The sequence below is a fragment of the Mustelus asterias genome, chromosome 16 (genome assembly GCF_964213995.1).
Source record: "Mustelus asterias chromosome 16, sMusAst1.hap1.1, whole genome shotgun sequence".
Lineage (NCBI taxonomy): Eukaryota > Metazoa > Chordata > Chondrichthyes > Carcharhiniformes > Triakidae > Mustelus > Mustelus asterias.
This window is the reverse complement of record NC_135816.1, coordinates 18,130,214-18,150,419: the sequence shown is the minus strand read 5'-3', so window position 1 is coordinate 18,150,419 and position 20,206 is coordinate 18,130,214. Positions and strand designations below refer to the sequence as shown.

At 43.9% G+C, this 20,206-nt stretch overlaps 1 protein-coding gene across 4 annotated transcripts; it reads right to left on the bottom strand.

The window, feature by feature from the left end:
* Positions 1-235: 235 nt before the first annotated feature.
* On the bottom strand, positions 236-18,244 carry atox1 (antioxidant 1 copper chaperone). Of its 4 annotated transcripts, XR_013499755.1 has the most exons (6): positions 18,128-18,195; positions 15,555-15,624; positions 11,708-11,783; positions 8,701-8,857; positions 6,507-6,604; positions 3,026-3,302 (listed from the first exon to the last, which is right to left on the bottom strand). XR_013499755.1 is itself a non-coding variant. In XM_078230713.1 (5 exons), exons 2-4 carry the CDS (start codon positions 15,570-15,572, stop codon positions 8,733-8,735), a joined length of 219 nt encoding a protein of 72 aa, XP_078086839.1. In that variant the 5' UTR covers positions 15,573-15,624; positions 18,128-18,206; the 3' UTR covers positions 251-3,302; positions 8,701-8,732. The 4 variants fall into 4 exon arrangements, 2 of the variants coding, with proteins under 2 accessions (XP_078086840.1, XP_078086839.1); XR_013499756.1 differs by lacking the exon at positions 15,555-15,624 and having other exon boundaries at positions 251-3,302; positions 18,128-18,244; XM_078230713.1 differs by lacking the exon at positions 6,507-6,604 and having other exon boundaries at positions 251-3,302; positions 18,128-18,206.
* Positions 18,245-20,206: the final 1,962 nt, after the last annotated feature.

Genomic DNA, 20,206 nt, shown 5'->3' with positions numbered 1-20,206 from the left:
ATCCCTTATTCTGAGACTATGATCCTGGGTTCCAGGCTCTCCAATGGAGGGGAAATAGAAACAGCTTTTCGGCATGTATCCTGTTAAGCCCTCTAAGCAAGTCGTACATTTCAATGAGATTACCTCACATTCTTCCAAATTCCAGAGAACACAGGCCCATTCTTCTCAAGACTCGGTGGCAATTACTCAAAAGTGGTTCTTCTTATTCTCGTGTATTTTAAATAATACGCTGGCTGCATTTATCTTTTTTAATACACAAATATCAAAAGAGCATCATAAACTGTATCACATTCTAGAAAGATTGTTCACGTTTGCAGGGATATTCTTGAGAGAACTGAATTTAAACATTACACTTTTGGTAACTATTATTACAAAAATATTTGGTAGAGAGAAAATGATGCAGACTACAATTCTTTTCTGATGTTTTATATATTTTTTGATTTTAACCATAAATGCCCACATTATAAACAGTTGGAGAATTACAGTACAGTTCCTCCACATTACACACAGATTTCACATAATTACACAAGTATGGTCTGCAAGGAAACCAATTTAGGTTAAAGGAGCCGAGGGCTCAGGAAAGGTTAGTAAAGTTTCCAGACCACGTAATAGAACAGAGAGTATAGAAGGTGGCAGAAATCTAACCTCAAGCAGAGCGAAAAAGGTGATAAGTATGAGAAGGGAGGTGGTCAATGCAGGACTGAGGGTGTTGTACCTAAATGGCACAGTATACAGAACAAGGTAAATGAGCTTGTTGCGCACATTGAAATTGGCCAGTAAGATGTTGTGGGCATCACAGAAACGTGGCTGCAAGGGGATCAGGGCTGAGATCTAAATATCCAAGGATATGTGTCCTGTCAAAAGGACAGGCAGATTGGCAAAGAGGGTAGGGTTGCATTGTTAGTAAGGAATTAAGTTAACTCGATAGCAAGCGATATAGGATCAGAAGGCATAGAATCTCTGTGGCTGAAGTTGAGGAATCGCAAAGGATCGAAAAAGATCCTGATGGGAGTTATGTACAGGCCCCCTAGCAGTAGTCAGGATGTAGGGCAGAAAATTAATCAAGAGATAGAAAAAGCACATAAAAAAGGCAATATTACAATAATATTGGGGGACTTCAATATGCAGGTGGACTGGGAAAATCAGGTAGGTAGTGAATCCCAAGAAAAGGAATTTGTGGAATGTCTAAGAGATGTTTTTTTAGAGCAGCTTGTGACAGAGCCTACTGGTAGGGAACAGGCAATTCTGGATTTGGTGATGTGTAATGAGGCAGACGTGAGTAGGGAATTTAAGGTGAAGGAACCCTTAGGGAGCGGTGACCACAATATGATAGAATTTACCCTGCAGTTTGAGGAGGAGAAGCTGGAATCAGATGTAACGGTATTAGAATTAAATAAAGGTAACTACAAAGACAGGAGGGAGGAGCTGGCCAGAGTTGATTGGAAAGGGAGCCTAGCAGGGAAGACAGTGGAACAGCAATGGCAGGAGTTTTGGGGGATTATTCAGCAGGCACACCAGAAATTCATCCCAAAGAGGAAGAAACATGCTGAGGGGAGGACGAGGCATCCATGGGTGACGAGGGAAGTCAAGGACAGCATAAAAGCAAAAGAAAAAGCACACAAAGTGGTGAGGATTTGTGGGAAGCCAGAGGATTGGGAAGCCTTTAAAAGCGAGCAGAGGACAACTAAAAAAGCAATAAGGGGGGAGATGAAATATGAGTGTAAGCTAACTAGTAATATTAAAGAAGATAGGAAGAGTTTTTTTCAATATATAGAAGGTAAGAGAAGCAAAAATAGACATTGGACCATTAGAAAGAGAGGCTGGAGAATTAATAACAGGAAACAAAGAAATGGCAGAGGAACTAAATAGTTACTGCGGTTGCTGCTGCTTGTTGTATGAGGAATGGTTGACTCTGGGTCTGTACTCGTTGGGAGTTTAGAAGGATGAGGGGGGATCTTATAGAAACTTACAAGATACTGCAAGGGCCTGGATAGAGTGGACTTGGAGAGGATATTTCCACTGGTAGGAAAAACTAGAACCAGAGAGCACAACCTCGGGCTAAAAGGACAATCATTTAAAACAGAGATGAGGAGGAATTTCTTCAGCCAGAGAGTGGTGAATCTGTGGAAATCTTTGTCGCAGAAGGCTGTGGAGGCCAGGTCATTGAGTGTCTTTAAGACAGAGATAGATCCTTGATTAATAAGGGGATCAGGATGTGGGGAAAGGCAGAATGAGGATGAGAAAAGTATCAGCCATGATTGAATGGTGGAGCAGACTCAATGGGCCAAGTGGCCTAATTCATCTCCGAAGTCTTATGGTCAATTTATCAGCATAGGGTTAAATAAAATGGGGTAGAGAATTCACCAAATTTGGCTAAACCAGACAAAAACGCAAGGAAGCTGAAGCGCAAGGCATGTTCAGTGCAAACTGAGAGGAGAATTTTGCGTATAAAAGTTATGCACACAACTTTCTCTTCCCCAAATTTTTACATCACCATTTGATTATACCCAGTTTACATGTGCATCCATGTGCAAATGCAGGGGAAACTCCAGGTTCCCATCGTCTGCAGGGGTGCAGTTTGTGATGACTACATCATCCCAAATACCACACGAGTGCACTTCGTGATCCTTACCCCACCCAGCAGTTAATAACTCTCCATCAAAGTGAATACACATTCATTCGTCCCCTGCTTCAGCAGTGCTGTTTAGTCAACCCAGAGAATTCTAGTGAGTTTTCTAGGCATTATCAAATTTGTAGTGTACACTATTCTAGTCAATTTTTAAAAAAAAATCATAGAAAATTTATCGAAAACCAAAATACACAGTTCAGTCAGCATCTGTAAAGAGTTTAACATGTCATCAGAACCGATTTCAAGTATAAACTTGTTGATCAGGTCATCGGGTGGGCAACACAGAATCAACATGTTGCCATGTCTCTAGTTACAGAACACTCAGAACTGCAGCAACCTTACTAATTAAATATGTAACTAATGCAAGGAGGGAAAAGGCTGAAAGCAACTGCTTATGGAGTCATTAAGACAGACATTTATTTATTGTGTAAATGCACATAATTATAGATACATTTTAAACATTTATAAATGAAGGCATTTGCATGGAGGCAGCCATCCAAACAACGACATGAAAAGCACTTGTGTCCCCCATTCAAAGAGTGGCTAATAATTATTGGAGTTAAAACTTTTCATTATCTTCACAAAAAAATCCAGCTGTTACTGCTCTGTAATTTGGTTCCATTGATTCGACTGTCAAAATAGCTCTTTGAATTCACCCATCAGGTTGCTGATTCTGAAAGGGAAGGAAATTTCATCGCTATTACAAAGTGTATTTGAACAGTGTGATTTAAAACGACTGAGAAAGCAGCAAGTGAGCAGAAGCACCTTACAGCTGTGCAGTCAGGCACTTTGATCTGAAAGGGGATCCAGGCGGCATTATTGTCCTTTAATATGGGGCTGAATTCAGCAGAATTTCAGCACAGGAGATGCTTCAGCCAGTTCTGCCAACCCCACTGCAAATTCACACATCGCTGTCTGTCCTGATCCAAATCTTTGCTTTTGATAGAATCCCTACAGTGCAGAAGGAGACCATTTGGCCCATCGAGTCTTCCTTCACCAACCACATTCCCACCCAGTCCTTATCCACATAACCCCAAATATTTACCCTGCTAGTCCCCCTGACACTAAGGGGCAATTTAGCATGGCCAATCCATCTAACCTGCACATCTTTGGAGTGTGGGAGGAAACTGGAGCAAACCGGACAATATCTATGCAGACACGGGGAGAATGTGCAAACTGCATACAGACAGTGCCCAAGGCCGGAATTGAACCCGGGTCCCTGGCGTTGTGAGGCAGCCGTGCTCACCATTGTGCTACTTTTGCTCCACCTCTTGACATATTTTTCTTTAATTACTCATCTAACCCCCTCTGAAATGTTACGTTTGACTTGCTTTCAATAGCACGTGTGGTACTGCAGTGAGTTAGCATCTCAGGTTACAAGCTCAAACTTCGCCAAGGGAAACCGTGAAACTAAATTTATGAAATCCAGTAAATAGGCAGACTAATAACAAAAACAAAAGAGACCATTAAAGTTGCCAGAGTGCCTTCAAAAATACCTCACTGGTTAATTATTACCCTTCAGGAAGGAAACCTAACCAGTCCTGCCCGCACTATGCGACCTAGCAAGATTTTCAGGCATCCAACAAATCACAATGATGGCCTATTACTTTCCCATGGCAACAAAGAACAAACAATTAAAGTGCTCTACCTAGCATTGTGCATCCAGCGGATTAATTAAAAAATATCATACTCTTGTATGAAATAAATGCCCACACATGATGATAGCCAGCTCCACCTCACCACAACCTCTCTTGACCAATTCAACGCCTCAGATTTGTCATGCTGCTTTTCTTACATTTGCTCTAACTAAATACTGAAGCCATTGTCCTCAATCCCTGTGACCAACTCTGCCACTGACTTGGCAACGTTGGGACTGTTTTCCGAGGACAGGAGGTTTGATAGAGAAATTCAAAATCATGGAGGGTCAGGACAGAGTGGGCAGGGAAAGAAGTGGTGGAAGGATTGAGAACGAGAGGACACAGATTTAAGATAATTGGCAAAAGAAGCAATGGAGTCAAGAGAATGAATTGTTTCACGCAAAGAATGGTTAGAATCTGGAATGCGCTGCCGGAGTGTGTGGAGGAAGCAGAGTCAACTGAGGCATTCGAGAGGAAGTTGGATTATTATTTGAAAATGTTTATGGAGAGAAGGGCAGTAGATGGGTTGCTCATCTGAAAGCCAAGGCAGACACAACAGGCTGAAACAATTCTGTGGTCCCTCTCTCTTTCAACTGTCTGAAGTTGAACCAGACCATTTGCAACTTTGGCTGCTCAAGCTCAAAACTCTGGAATTCCCTCCCCAAACCTCTCTCTTTGCTTCTTATGATGCTCATTAAAAACTAGCACTGGCCAAGCTTTGGGCACTTGTCTTGATTAATGCTTAGATGCTTTAGTGTCAAATTTTATTTGATAACAGTATCAAGTGCATTAGACATTTTGCTGTGGCATAGATGCTATATAAATGCAAGTTATTGTTGTTTCTCAGAATTCACCAATGAAAATAATCTTTCACCACTTACATTTGCAAACGCTTTCACCTCGGATGTCAGCTTCTGACGGGTGTTTGAAAGTGTTTGAGAGTGTGGTGGTGGGGGGGCGCTGCAGGGATGGTTTGTGGGGAACAAAGATGGTGCAGTCTATCTGAGGCTGCAATTAAATACCTCGCCACGGCAGTGCAGAAGAAGCTGTATTTGACCTGGAAACATCAACATTGAATTCAAAATTTTGCTTTCTATATGGCATTCTCAAGCACATGATGTGGAATCAGTATTCTAATCAGTATTCTGTAATTTGATTTCTGTGTCTGTTTGCACTGTTTGAGAACAGATAACCACTCCATCTGACGAAGGGGCAGCGCTCCGAAAGCTTATGGTATTTGCTACCAAATAAACCTGTTGGACTTTAACCTGGTGTTGTGAGACTTCTTACTGTTCTCAAGCACAAACAGTTTGTGGTCTATCCAATGCCTGACGAAGTTGCATAATTTGATGTTACAGGGTTAGATGTCCTCGTGGTGTCCCACACCTCTGCAACTTCCAAAAGAATTAGAAATCGAGAAATTCTCAATGTAACACACAGTATAACGTGTCCTAATCTTTCTGAAAGCGAGATATAATTCTTCAGGTGAACTGGACCTTAAAAACCGCAATTATGTTTACACGATTTGCAACAATATTTCCTGCCCTTATCTTTCAAAAAACCTTATTTCGCAGGAGCTCATTTCGTGGCACAGAACAGATTTCCTTACCAGTTAACAGCAATGAAGGCCCAGAGGCAAAAGGAAATCAGAGATGGACTTTCAGTTCTTCATTCTGCTGTGCCTCCTGGCATTGAATTTAAGCCTGCAATGGGTTTTCGGTTGGAGAATGGTTTGGGAGTGCAGAGTTAATGGGTGGAAGGAAATTAAAACGAGAAGAATAATGTGATGAACTGGGGTAGGAGCAGTCATAGCCACAGACTGGTTGGGTTCCATAGTATTCTATTCCCCTCCTGCACTACAAGGACCATTTATTTCTCCAAGACTGGTGCGTAATATAAGAAATACTTGTGCAAGAAAACACGTACAAGTCAAAAACACACACAGGCAATAATTAGCAAAAGTTTGCATAAGGCGAAGCACTTAACATTTCCAGGTTTGTTGGGCTAAAGTATCAGTTGTGGCCATCTGCCCACATGCAATGCCTTGCCTGATAACATCTTTATAACATTTGATTTCATGAACCAGATACAGCTCCTTATTGAAGAACACACATTAATTAACACTCTGCTAAATGTCATGGGCTCAGTCAGTATGGAATGTGGTAAGGCTACCTATGATTAAGTGATATAGTTTAGTTCAGCTGTTTGAATTTGACATACAGTGTCAGGCATGCGGTCACCTTCAGGGTCTTTCCACAGAAGGGAAGCCTCCATTTGTTCACTCCTTCTAAGAGCCCAAATAGAACTGCACTGTGACAGATTGTCCTGAACTTCATCCCTAAAGTCAAACACAATGTGTAACAGATCCAAGACAAACAAATTAAAAAATTCCAGGCTATTAACCTAATGCAACAGTTTATCGCAATTAATGAACTTGGAATTAGCCACTTGTGATAAGAGTCTGTCTCAAGCACTTACGTAACTGGGAAAAAAGATTCTTATAATCTTTAGGTAAGCTCTCCCTTCACTATCAGTTAAATAACCAGGTAACATCCACATTGTACAGACCTTGAACAACCACAAGCTTGAGTTTTAAAATAAAAAGCAGCAGAAATCTCAACTCTTTTCACATTTAAAAAAATTCACTTGCTCGCTAAATTAGGTGAGCAGTGCAAAAGCATTAGGAGCCCTAGGCTAGGTAGAATAAGAATGATAAACACCACAGACAAGACTGAGCTGAGCCAGGAGACTGCACAATATTAAACAAGCTTCCAAACTTCACCCACAAGATTGACTCTTAAACAGTGGTTACCTTTATGCAGAATGGTAGGTTAAAACAAAACAAGAGCGAAAGCAGTTGTCATCAACAGCAGCACTATCATTTGAAATGTGACCTAGAGTTTATACAAGCAAGTTGAGATAACAGAGGCTTTTGTGAGTGAGCATTATCTGGAAAGATTACGTGATGTATGCTCTTGATAGTGATGCTGATTTGAGCAAGTGTTTCACCTCACAAAGTTCTGCCCTGGAGTTAATCATACAATATAAATAACTCCCTACAGACACTTGAAAGCTAGAAATTCACACTGCTTTAAACCTCCTTCTAGCTTCTTTTAAAATGTTATTCCTTTCTCAGAATTACAAAACCAATGCAGAGTGGACAGGGCAAGCTCTTAAATCCACCAAAAACAATTCATATTCAAATTGAATCCAATTCATGGTCCCTGCAAGAGACACACTAGATCCCAGCTGACAAAAGCAGGTATTACACTTGATCTCATACTTGATCCAAGTCACTTTTGTTTTGCAAAAGTATACGTCATTTTATTTACTTATCAATGAACCCAATTCTGCTTTCCCCACTTTCAATGTTTCACTAAAGAACTCCTATAAAAGGCATGGAATTATAACTATAAGGGTTATAAGATTATATTTTGGGACTGTAACTTTAAGTTTAGGTTAAAAGAAGGTTTAACGTGACCTGTTCTGAAGTATGCCTGACAGAAAGGCTGGATGGTTTGATTGTAAGCGATCAAAGGAAGGATTAGATTGTTTTACTGAGAAGATGGTGCAAGGTATTTACGCTTGGAGAAAATGACAGCAGTCTGATTTTGCAACGAGTCTTCCAAAGTCCAAGGAAAATGTTATAGGTCAGGATGTAAATCGTCCATTTACTTCCAAGATGAGAGGGAGCTTGGGGGGGGTCAAAGATAGCTAATTACCATTTTACCTAGATATAAGCAAAGTTAACGTGTTTCACATTGCCATGGGGAGGGTGGCAGAGGAAGCCATTTTTGAGATCAGGTTACAGGCTACCCTACAAATTAATGAATATCATAGACAGAGAAAGGCTGCTTGGCTTTGCGAGCTACCACAGCTGAACGTAGTCGGGAGCTGCCCCCAGCCTTCTAAAGATTCCCTGAGATTTGTTCTAGCATGATTGGGAGAGGAAGAATCATTGGACCAGGTTTTATGCTGGAGGTGGATTTAAGAAAAACTGAAAACTGAGGCAAGTGGCTGGAGACACGGAGACTGTCACTTTAAGTTACTACTCAGCAAAACTACAGGAACCCATTGGAAGCTGAGGGGAACTGTGGGCTGCTTGCTTTAAGGATTGTAATTCGGTTGAGTGTGTGATACATGATACATATAAAAGGGGGATTGCTCTGCTCTGTAGTTTAAAGCATAATTAGTGTTTAGTCGATAGTGCTTTTAATCATTTGTTACACTGGAAGTTCTGATTTATTCTTAAATCTTATCAATCTCTTTTTGGAGATTGTAACAATAGCTTTTAAAGACACAAGATGTGAAAATACTGGTTTCAAAGTCCAAAGACAGCTGGATAGATATTCTAAGCACTGAGTATTTGTGCAGAAACATTGGCAGAGCATAGGTTCTGTGCGTTGCAGAATTCTTCCAGTGGTATGTAGTTACCTTTTCTGTTTACACCGATTACCAGATGTGTTCTACTTTTCTCCAACGTATTGTACATCTTTTCCGGTCTTTTTCAGGCATTCTGTAAGTGTCTCCACACTGTGCTTACATTCAATTAAAATTTTTTTGTTTGGAAGGTCAATGTCAAATTGCACATCTGCAAATAAAAACAGGGTAGATCATTTTATACTACCGATATAATAATCAAAAAGCAGAAATCAGCATTGTGTAAGTGGTATGTACTAATTTTCCTATTGGCTTAGGGGGGCAAGTGAACCATAATGTACTGTACAATGATCCTCAACCGGGATATTGGGTTCATGTCACACTATTTGTAACGCCCACAGTTGCGTGGACCTGCAGAGTTTCACTGGCTGTCTTGTCTGGAGACAATACACATCTTTTTAGCCTGTCTTGATGCTCTCTCCACTCCCATTGTTTTGTTTCTTAAAGACTTGATTAGTTGTAAGTATTCGCATTCCAACCATTATTCATGTAAATTGAGTCTGTGTCTTTATAAACTCTGTTTGTGAACAGAATTCCCACTCACCTGAAGAAGGGGCTTAGAGCTTCGAAAGCTTGTGTGGCTTTTGCTACCAAATAAACCTGTTGGACTTTAACCTGGTGTTGTTAAACTTCTTACAATGATATATAGACCAGGGACTTCAATTACTGGCCTATGTTAAACCTTGAGTGAAGGAGGAGAAACTCCTGCTCCTCTGACTCTGTGTGTTTCATCTTTGTATGAAGATTGTGCCCAATGACTGGATGGTAGTCAGTGTGTGGATTCACATGTGAAGATTGATCCATTAGAGGCTCAAATACTCATCCCCATTCCCACCGACCCCTTTTTTAAAAAATTAATACACTTTGGTAATGACACCGCACTATAGACAGGCTCCATCACATGATTGAACCTTGTACCTGATAAGTGGCAAATAGTTCTGCAACTTAAATCTGAGATAATTATTTTTATAACTGACTGCCTTCAGCATTTTCAACATTAAAGAGCAATGAAGGACTTAAACTGGTCCAAAAGAATATTAAAAGAATTAAGCACAAGACAGGCACAACAACAAAAGTAAAATGCATTGCTATTTAGTAGAAACCTATTTGGGTTTTCTTAAAGGCTCGAGGATAATTGTATTTTTCAGTGTGACACTCCACCATAGCCTGGTCTGAGCTGACTAAATAACTTGCATTTACAAAGCATTGCATTGAAGTGTTATCAAACAAACATTGACAATGAACCGCAAGAGATATTAGCTGATCAAAAGGTTGATTCAAGCAGTAAGTTTTAAAAAGTGTCTTAAAAGCCAGAGGAGCAAAGGGGCTTAGAGAAGGAATTCCAGAGACCAGGTCCAAGGCAATGATGGCAGAAACACCAATAAGTGATAAATACCAGGGATGAGCAAGTGGTCAGAATTGGAGAAACAGAAAAATCTTGGAAGATAAACGGAAATAAAGAGGGGCAAGGTCGGGAAGGATTGAGAATTTTTAAATCTAGGCACTGCCACATTGACAGCCCATGTAGGTCAGCAAGTGAGGGGTGACAGATGAACAATACTCGATGCGAGTTACAATACAGGCAGCAGAGTTTTTGATAAGAGTGATGATGAAAGGCAAACTCAATGAGGCTGACAATGGAGGCACCACAATCGACCTCTGTGCCCTTGGCTGCTGAAAAAGGGCAAGGCTCTTAAATCCAGACTCTCTCAGAGGGAGGACTGTTATCACTGAACCAAAATGAAATTAGCTAACAAAAGGTCAATCTTTCAGTTCCTCACAATCCCCAGAGTCATTCTTGATCGTGGGGCCAAAGTCATCCATTTCCCAGCTACATCCTTTCACCTGCCTCCTGCACAGCATTCAAGGACAACGGATATCAGAACTAGTAAAGCTTTCTTCAACCATCAAATCCTTTGCAGTTAGCAATTACTAGCTGGAAACAAAGGTCTGCTTGTGAGATTTTTTTCAAACTAGGCTCTTAGCCAGAAACACACACACACATTTATCCACACAGATAATTTCGGTAAAGCTTTTGTCAATGTTTTCATATTCACTGACCCTCCACATCAGTGCAGCCATGCTCTTTGCACTTCCAGCTCAATCAATAGTTCAGTTAGTCCACTGACACTTTGCCCTTTGACATCTCGGCCTATTACCTTGCCTATGGAAGCGAACAAAAGCTTAACATGTTTATTTCGCTCGCCTTTGTCACAATGTTTTAGATGCCAAGACGTTGTTTTAGATGAAGAGAGATTATTTTCCTGTCTGGAGATCTTGAACTAGGGATCATGCTATTACGATAAAGAAACAGCTATGTAAGAACGAGTAGAAACATCTTAACTCAAAGGATTGTGAATCTTTGGTATTTGCTACACCAGAGGGCTACGGTTACTCAGTTACTGTCTTAATTCAAGACAGTGGCTGATAGATCTTTGGCCATCAGGGAAGCAAGGGACAGGGAGATAGGGTGTGAAAGAGAAGCTGAGATAAAACATCAAGCATTCGATGCCTGGAGGCAGTGCAGGAAGGCTAACCCTCATCCCTATTGTTAAGAGGCTTGAATTATGAAAACATTGTTTCTTCCAGCCCTGAAAAGAAACATCTCAAGAGGCAACCGCACAAACAATAAAAAGTAAATCTGGAAAATTAAATTCCAAGAGTAGAACTGGGGACTACAGACTCAAACTGGTAAAAGATCATTCTGATATTACAATGTCTTCCTCATGTTAAGAACCAGTGACTGATTAAACTGGAAGTAAAAATATTGGAATCTTTAAAGAATGGTTGCTATAGTTGGAGAGACTTTGAGGTCAAGCAGGATGGATGAATTAAAATGGGTCAAATGGCCTTCCTCATATCTTGACTATAAAGAAGACCAGAAAATAAAGTTACAAAGTGCAGTCATTTTGAACACCTGTTTAATTTCCTATTAGTTTGAGTAAAACGTGGGAGGGAGAGCAAAATCAGAGAAGCTCTCATACAAAACGTTAACACTCACCTCCGAGTTTGTTCAGCACTCTGGCCACAGCGTTAGAGCAGCCTTCACAGGTCATATCAACAAAGAACTCGTGTTTCTGCAAAAGATACTTAAAATTATTGAAAAATTCTCATTTTTAAATCCTCATCCTTATTTTCAAATGTAGCCATGGCCATGCCCCTCATGCTCACTATAATTTCCTCCAGCCCTACAATGCTCAAGATATATGTGCGTTCCTCCAATTCGGGTCCCTTGAATACCCCAATTTTAATCGCTCCGTCATTGTTGGCCTAGACCCTAAATTCTGGAATTCCTCAACTTACTAACTCTGCATCTCGATTCCTCTTCCCTCCTTTAAAACACTTATTACAACATACGTATTTAACCAAGCTTCTGGCCATCTGTCCTAATATGTAGCTCCATGTCAAATTTTGTATTACAATGCTCCCGTTGAGCACCTTGGGATGTTAAAGATTCTATGGAAATACAAATTGTTGTTGGAATCTTTTTGCCTCATTAACTCTCAAATTATGCACGAGATAAGAACATTAAACAAAATATGTGGTTTCATGTACACAAAACACTAGCGAGCCTGAAGGGGATCAACATTGAATCGTAGTAAAGCACTAAAGAAGGCCATTTGTCACATGCAGTATGCAGTTCTTTAAGAGTCCCTCTTTCCTCATACCTATGCAATTTCATTTTTCCTTCAAGTATCTATTCAGTTCCCTACTGGAAGTTTACAATCAAATCTATATCCATTAGTCTCATCAGGCAGTGCATTCCAAACCTGTAAAACATCTTCCCTGGTTCTTTTACACAATGACTACAAAGCTGTGTCCTCTCATCATCAATCCCTCAACCACTGAAAACCATTTCTCCATTTACTCTATCTAGATAAACCCTCCATGATTTTAAACACCTCTAATAAAACACATTTCGCCTTTTCTGCTCCAAGGAGAACACCACCAGCATCTCAGTCTAGCCATAGAATTATAATCCCTCTTTCTGGGAACTATTCTATTTGGTATCTCCTGTACCCCTCACAACCTTTTGGGTCCCTCCATAAGTATGGTATCTAAAATTGGACATAATGTACCAGCCGGAGTCAAACTGGTGCTTCTGCTTAAATATAGGTTTTGCACAACCTTTGTATCCAATGTCTCTATTTATAAAGACCAGCATGTAATATATATCAACTGCTTTGTGAACCCGTGCTGCCACCTTCAAAGATTTGTGCAGTTGTAACCCCAAATCTGTCTCTTCTTGCATCCCCTTTAAAATGGAACCATTTAGTGTGCATTACCTCTCCTCATTCACCCTACCAAAATCTATTTCAACACACTTCCTTGCATTGAACTTCATCTGCCATGTGTCTGTGTATTCCACTGAATGTCAATGTTGTCATAAAACACATGAGTATCTTCCTGGTTACTATACTTCCAAGTTGCATTTCATCCACCAATTTCAAAATAATGATGTCTACCCCCAAGTCACTAAGCTACATCAAAAACAGCAGAGAGTCGAGTCTTGAACCCTGGGGATCACCATTGTTTACTGTCTCCAGACCAAAACAAAAAGTGCAATTCATCTATCCTTTACTCAATTTTGTATCCATGCTGCTACAGCCCCGTCTATCCAATGGGCTTCAATTTTGTTAATCATCTTTCGTGTGCAATGTTATCAAATACCTTTCCGAAGTCCATATCCACATCATCAACTCCACTGCCCTTGTCCACCCTCTTACCTCATTTAAAGAAAACTCAAGATAGTCCAACGCAATTTGTCCTTCAGAAAGCTGCACTGTCTCTCATTTGTTAGTCAATATGCCAAGCAGTTATTAATTTTCTCACGGATCATTGTTCTAAAGGCTTCCTCATTGCTGACTTTAATCTGACTGGCCTGTAATTGCTCGCTTTGTTTTGAACAAGGGTGTAACATTTGCAATGCTCCAGTCCTTTCATATAAACAGGATTGGAAGATGGTGCCCACCACACTCTACCTTTACATTCCTCACTTACCTCAGGAGTATCCCATCCAGACTTTATGGTTGATCCACTTTAAACACCAACAGTCTTTCTGGTACCACCTCGACCTTTCTGTGTGCTTTATTTTACCCAGTATCCCGGCAACTTCCTCATTTACTGGAGCTTTGGCAAACGTCCTCTTCCTTGGGAAACACTGATACAACGTACACGCCAAGTGCCTCAGTCACGCCTTCTGCCGCTCCCAATAAATCTCCTTTTTGATTCTTAATCAGCCACCATCTCTCTGGCAACTCTTTTACTGTTAATATGCCTAAAATATGTAATGTGCCTATAGATGACCCTGGGATTCCCCTTTTATGTTAGTCTGCAATCTAATTGTGTGCTGGCTCTCTTTGCCGCACACCCACTTTTTATACTTCATCCCACTCTCTGGGCAGGATTTTATGGCTTCACTCGTCCTGAAATCGTAAAATCTGCCCAAGGTCAATGGACCTTCTCATTGTTCACCCCTCGCCTGCTCCAATTCCCGTGGCGAGCGGGGCAGTAAAGTTCCAGCCTCTAATTCTTTTGCAATCCAGGGAGCTCTAGCTTCTGGTGCCCTGCTTTTCACCCTTGAGAGAATGTATCTAGACAATAACCAAACCATCCCCTCTTTAAAATCCTGCCCATTGCTTCATTACATTCCTATCTGCTAATCTTCAACTCCAATATATCCAGGCTACAAATTAGCCCTCCCCTGGATAAGTACTTCTGTTTTAGATTACTCTTTTACAAGACTTTTACAGATGCACCATAGAAAGCATTCTTTCTGGTTGTATCACAGCTTGGTATGGCTCCTGCTCTGCCCAAGACCACAAGGAACTATAAAAGGTCATGAATGTAGCCCAATCCATCACGCAAACCAGCCTTCCAGCCATTGACTCTGTCTACACTTCCCGCTGCCTCGGCAAAGCAGCCAGCATTATTAAGGACCCCACATACCCCGGACATTCTCTCTTCCATCGGGTAAAAGTTACAAAAGTCTGAGGTCACGTACCAACCAACTCAAGAACAGCTTCTTCCCTGCTGCTGTCAGACTTTTGGAATGGACCTACCTCGTATTAAATTGATCTTTCTCTATATCCTAGCTATGACTGTAACACCACATTCTGCACTTTCTCGTTGGGCTGCACTATGGCACAGTGGTTAGCACTGCTGCCTCACAGAGCCAGGGACCTGGGTTCAATTCTGGCCTCAGGTCACTGTCTGCGTGAAGTTTGCACATTCTTCCCGTGTCTGTGTGGGTTTCCTCCGGGTGCTCCAGTTTCCTCCCACTGTCCAAAAATGTGTGGGTTAGGTTGATTGGCCATGCTAAATTGACCCTCTTGTCAAGGGATTAGTAGGGTAAATATGTGGGGTTACAGGGATAGGGCCCGAGTGGGATTGTGGTCGGTGCAGAATCGATGAGCCAAATGGCCTCCTTCTGCACTGTAGGGATTCTATGAAATCTGCGTTCCCCTCTCCATGTTTTGTCTGTATAGCGTGCAAGAAACAATGCTTTTCACCGTATACTAATATATGTGGCAATAATAAATCAAATCCTTTTGTCCTTCGCCATAATTCTGTCCTGAATACAATCTTCCCTATTGGGACAATAGTTTTGCATGGTTGTTATTCCAGTTCTTGCACCTCTCAATCTCCGTTACTTGGTGAACTATAAAACAGAACATGTAGCATAACAGCTCCTTCATTGTTCATTACTCCAACCAAATAAATTTGATCTTTGACCCCCTCAAGGACATTTTTTTCCAGCACTGCAGTATTGTCCCTATTCAAATCTGCTACTTCTCCTTTTATCCTTCCTTTTCATTCCTGTATAACTTAATACTCAGGAATATTACATCTCCAATCCTCCCCATTTTGTGCCAGCTATCCGTTGTTGCCGCTGCATCATTCCTTGTGAAATCGATTCTGAAATCAAATTTTAGAAGGTGAATTACATTCTCCTCTTAATTCTAAATTACATAATTTGGATCATCTAATCGACCGTAAGAAGATAAGATGATTGTAAGAAATAGGAGCTGGTCAGACAGCCTCTTCAGCCAGCTCCACCATTCAATCAGACCGTTGTTAAACTTGTACTTTAATCCCACTTTCCGCAAGAATGCACTTTCACGCCCCACTAACACTCAACTTAATCTCTTCCTGTCTCCCAAAAATCTCCATCCCCTACCAGATCAAAACTCCCTTTCTAAAATTAAATACCAAACTTGTCCAACCTGAAAAACTCTGCATCTCCTTTGAGCTTACATTCTGTCACACAGCAACTATTCTTCAGATGCAGCACACAATCTACTTTTAATTCAAAAGGTTTTTCATACAAAAAAACGAATTAGAGTAATTTATATGAAACCTTTTTGCTCAAAAGGTTGAATGAGTTCATTCAAATCAGACAACTTGGAATAAAGAGCAGGTTTTATGAAAAAAATTGATGATTTCTGAATAAATTTCAAAATCAATTTAGACACAGGGTTCAACCGTCATCGCAGCTGCTTTTTAAAAATCGAATAATGTCACATGAAAAGTATAATTGAATCAGAGATACAGTTCATAAATTGTTCCATGGTCTCACATTATGTCACACCCTCTAGTTGTATAACACTCCGAGATCTCACCACTCCTCCAATTCTGCCCCCTTGTACGTTGCCGTGTTAATTACTCCATCATTGCTGGCTGCACTTTCAGCTGCCTCAGCAGTAAGCTCTGGAAATCCATTCCTAAACTTCACCACCTCGAAAAGCAAATTATTGCGGAAGCTGGAATTTGAAACCAAGCTTTGACTAGCAATTAACTTTGAGGAAGGGTCGTCAGGACTCAAAACGTCAGCTCTTTTCTCTCCTTACTGATGCTGCCAGACCTGCTGAGATGTTCCAGTATTTTCTCTGTTGGTTCCACCACCTCTCCCGCATTCTTCCTTTAAAAAGTGTCTTAAAACCTGCCACTTTGACAAAGCTTTGGATTGTCTGCCTTAATATGTCCTTATGTGAATCAGTGTTAAAATTTTAATTAATAATGCTCCGGTTTCACTATATTAAAATGTGCAATATAAACACAAGGGATTGGAAATGCCATCACCTTCTTGAGACATTAAATCGAGGCCTCCTCTGCCTTCTCAGCTCGGTGTAAAAGATCCCATGCCACTATTACTGAGAATTATATATCCCCTGGTCTACAGCACAAATGCTGATCATCTGGTCATAATTACCTTGCTGTTTATAAGACAAAACTGAAATTAAATTGACCAAATCAGTGCTTTTAGATGTTGGTTATTGACCTGAATAGTCAGAGAAATTAGTCTCCTCTTTTTCAAATAGTGCCAGGGAGCCAAGTACGCTTGGGTTTAACCTCATCTGAAAGTCAGCACCGCCAACAATGCTGCCCCTCCCTCGCCATTGCCTCGGCCCCTCCCTCGCCATTGCCTCAATTCCGGCCCCTCCCTCACCATTCCCTGTGGCCCCTCCCTCACCGTCCCCCGGCCCCTCCCTCACCGTCCCCCGGCCCCTCCCTCACCGTCCCCCCGGTCCCTCCCTCACCGCCCCCCCGGCCCCTCCCTCACCGCCCCCCCGGCCCCTCCCTCACCTCCCCCCCGGCCCCTCCCTCACCGTCCCCCCCGGCCCCTCCCTCACCGTCCCCCCCGGCCCCTCCCTCACCGTCCCCCCCGGCCCCTCCCTCACCGTCCCCCCGGCCCCTCCCTCACCGTCCCCCCGGCCCCTCCCTCACCGTCCCCCCGGCCCCTCCCTCACCGTCCCCCCGGCCCCTCCCTCACCGTCCCCCCGGCCCCTCCCTCACCGTCCCCCCGGCCCCTCCCTCACCGTCCCCCCGGCCCCTCCCTCACCGTCCCCCCGGCCCCTCCCTCACCGTCCCCCCGGCCCCTCCCTCACCGTCCCCCCAGCCCCTCCCTCACCATCCCACAGCCCCTCCCTCAGGGCCCCCTCCTCCCTCAGTGCCCCCTCCTCCCTCAGTGCCCCCTCCTCCCTCAGTGCCCCCTCCTCCCTCAGTGCCCCCTCCTCCCTCAGTGCCCAGTTCAGGTAGTGTCTGTGCAGTGGGGCTGGAAAGCACCGCCAGGGGCTGAGGGAGCGGGAGCCGCGGGCCAGGCTGCAGCAATCCCCGAGCCTCAGTCTCCATTGTACAGAAAGCTGCCTGTTTGTTGTGGGCCTCACAGAGGGGATTCTGACCCTGAAACATCGACAGCTTCAGCTGTGCCTTTTCCAGACCTTTCTGCAGCTTGTCTGCAGCAGGGGAGAGGCCTGAGTCAATGCCGCCTCCTGTGGCCGAATAGCCAGTCCCGGGGGGGGGGGGCCTATCCAGACCCCCGGGATATGATGCCGGGAAGCCCGCTACCGCCTCTGCACCCTCCCGAGCGGCTTCTCGCAACCCGCGCGGTTCCTCCAGCGGACCCCGGGCCCTGCCTCACCGTCATGCTGCCTCCCTGGACCCGCAGCCGGTCCCCCGCTCTGCCACAACAACAATGCCCCGGCCCACCACTCCGCGCGTGCGCCGAGCTCCCTCACACTGATCTGCCCGACCACAGGGGGAGCCCGCGGGCCCCACCCAGGCTGTCATTCATCATCCGGCCACAGGGGGAGCCCGCGGGCCTCACCCAGGCTGTCATTCATCATCCGGCCACAGGGGGAGCCCGCGGGCCGCACCTAGCCTGTAATTCACCATCTGGCCACAGGGGGAGCCCGCGGGCCGCATACAGAGTGTAATTCACCATCCGGCCACAGGGGGAGCCGGCGGGCTACACCCAGCCTGTCATTCATCAACCGGCCACGGGGAAGCCCGCGGGCGACACCCAGCCTGTAATTCACCATCCGGCCACAGGGGGAGCCCGCGGGCTACACCCAGCCTGTCATTCATCAACCGGCCACGGGGAAGCCCGCGGGCGACACCCAGCCTGTAATTCACCATCTGGCCACAGGGGGAGCCCGCGGGCCGCATACAGATTGTAATTCACCATCCGGCCACAGGGGGAGCCGGCGGGCTACACCCAGCCTGTCATTCATCAACCGGCCACGGGGAAGCCCGCGGGCTACACCCAGCCTGTAATTCACCATCCGGCCAGAGGGGGAGCCCGCGGGCCGCACCCAGGCTGTCATTCAGCATCCGGCCACAGAGGGGAGCCCGCGGGCTGCACCCAGCCTGTAATTCACCATCCGACCACAGGGAGAGCCCGGGGCCGCACACAGGGTAATTCATTAATCAGCCGCAAGGGGAGCCCGCGGGCCGCACCCAGGCTGTAACTTACTAATCTGCCGCTAGGGGAGGGCCCGCGGGCCGTATCCGGGCTGTTATTTAGAATCCGGCCGCTAGAGGAGCCCGCGGGTTGCACTATGGCTGTGATTCACCAATTTGCCACTCGGGGAGCCCGCGAGCTATACTCGGGCTGGAGTACTTGGAGCGGCCGCTAGGAGAGCCTTTGCTCCAGGTCAGGGGGCTGTGAAATTGGCAGCATTTTTATCCAGTATCAAAGCTGATGTCAAGTGAGCAATAAACTAGTTTAATGAGCTGTTAATGTTTCATGATCCTTTGAATTAGAAACTGCAAAGTAAGCACGCTATTTAATTCTAGTTTCTGAATCCAAAGTGATATCTATATTTTCCTATTACAGATGGTCTTGTTGCATCAGAAGCTTTCAGTCCTATTCGACCAAAAACTGAGCTTGACTCCATATTCTCCCCATCATCAAGACCCATCGATATCCACCTCAGTAACATCACCCCATCTCCACCACTGCCTCAGCTCATTTGCTGTTGAAACCCTCGATCCATGCCAACATTTTCAAGTACCTAACTCACACTAAGTTCCATCCAGCAGTGCAGTTCTTGGTAAACTACACCAGTTCCTGCTCCAGGAATTTAAGATCCTCATTTGCAAATCCCTCCATGACCTCACCTTCTTTAACTCTGTAACCTCCAGCAGCCGACACGCTCCTTCAGTTACAGCCATTTGCAAATTCCCATCACTCCTCCACTGGTAGCTGTGCCTTCAGCTGCCGGGGCCCAGAGCTCTGGAATTCCCTCCCAACACCTCTCCACTTCTCTTTAAGATGTGCCTTGAATCCTACCACTTTGATGAACCTTTTATTTAGCGAATATTTCCTTATGTGACTTGGTTTCAAATGTTGATGATAATGTCCCTGTGAATCACCTTGGGATGTTTTACTATGCTAAAGTTGCTATATAGATGCAAATAAACAGTGGTTAGCACTGCTACCTCACAGCGCCAGGGACCCGTGTTCGATTCCCGGCTTGGGTCTGTGCAGAGTCTGCATGTTCTCCCCGTGTCTGCGTTGGTTTCCTCCGGGTGCTCCGGTTTCCTCCCACAGTCCGAAAGACGTGCTGGTTAGGGTGCATTGGCCATGCTAAATTCTCCCTTAGTATACCCGAACAGGGGCTGGAGTGTGGCGACTCGCTGATTTTCACAATAACCTCATTGCAGTGTTAACGTAAGCCTTACTTGTGACTAATAAATAAACTTTAAACTTTAAAAA

Excerpts from the sequence above, each read along its gene's own strand:
- atox1 (XM_078230713.1), bottom strand. Across the intron at positions 8,858-11,707 it reads AGTGCTGAACAAACTCGGAG|ATGTGCAATTTGACATTGAC; the intron begins GTGAGTGTTAAC and ends TTTTATTTGCAG.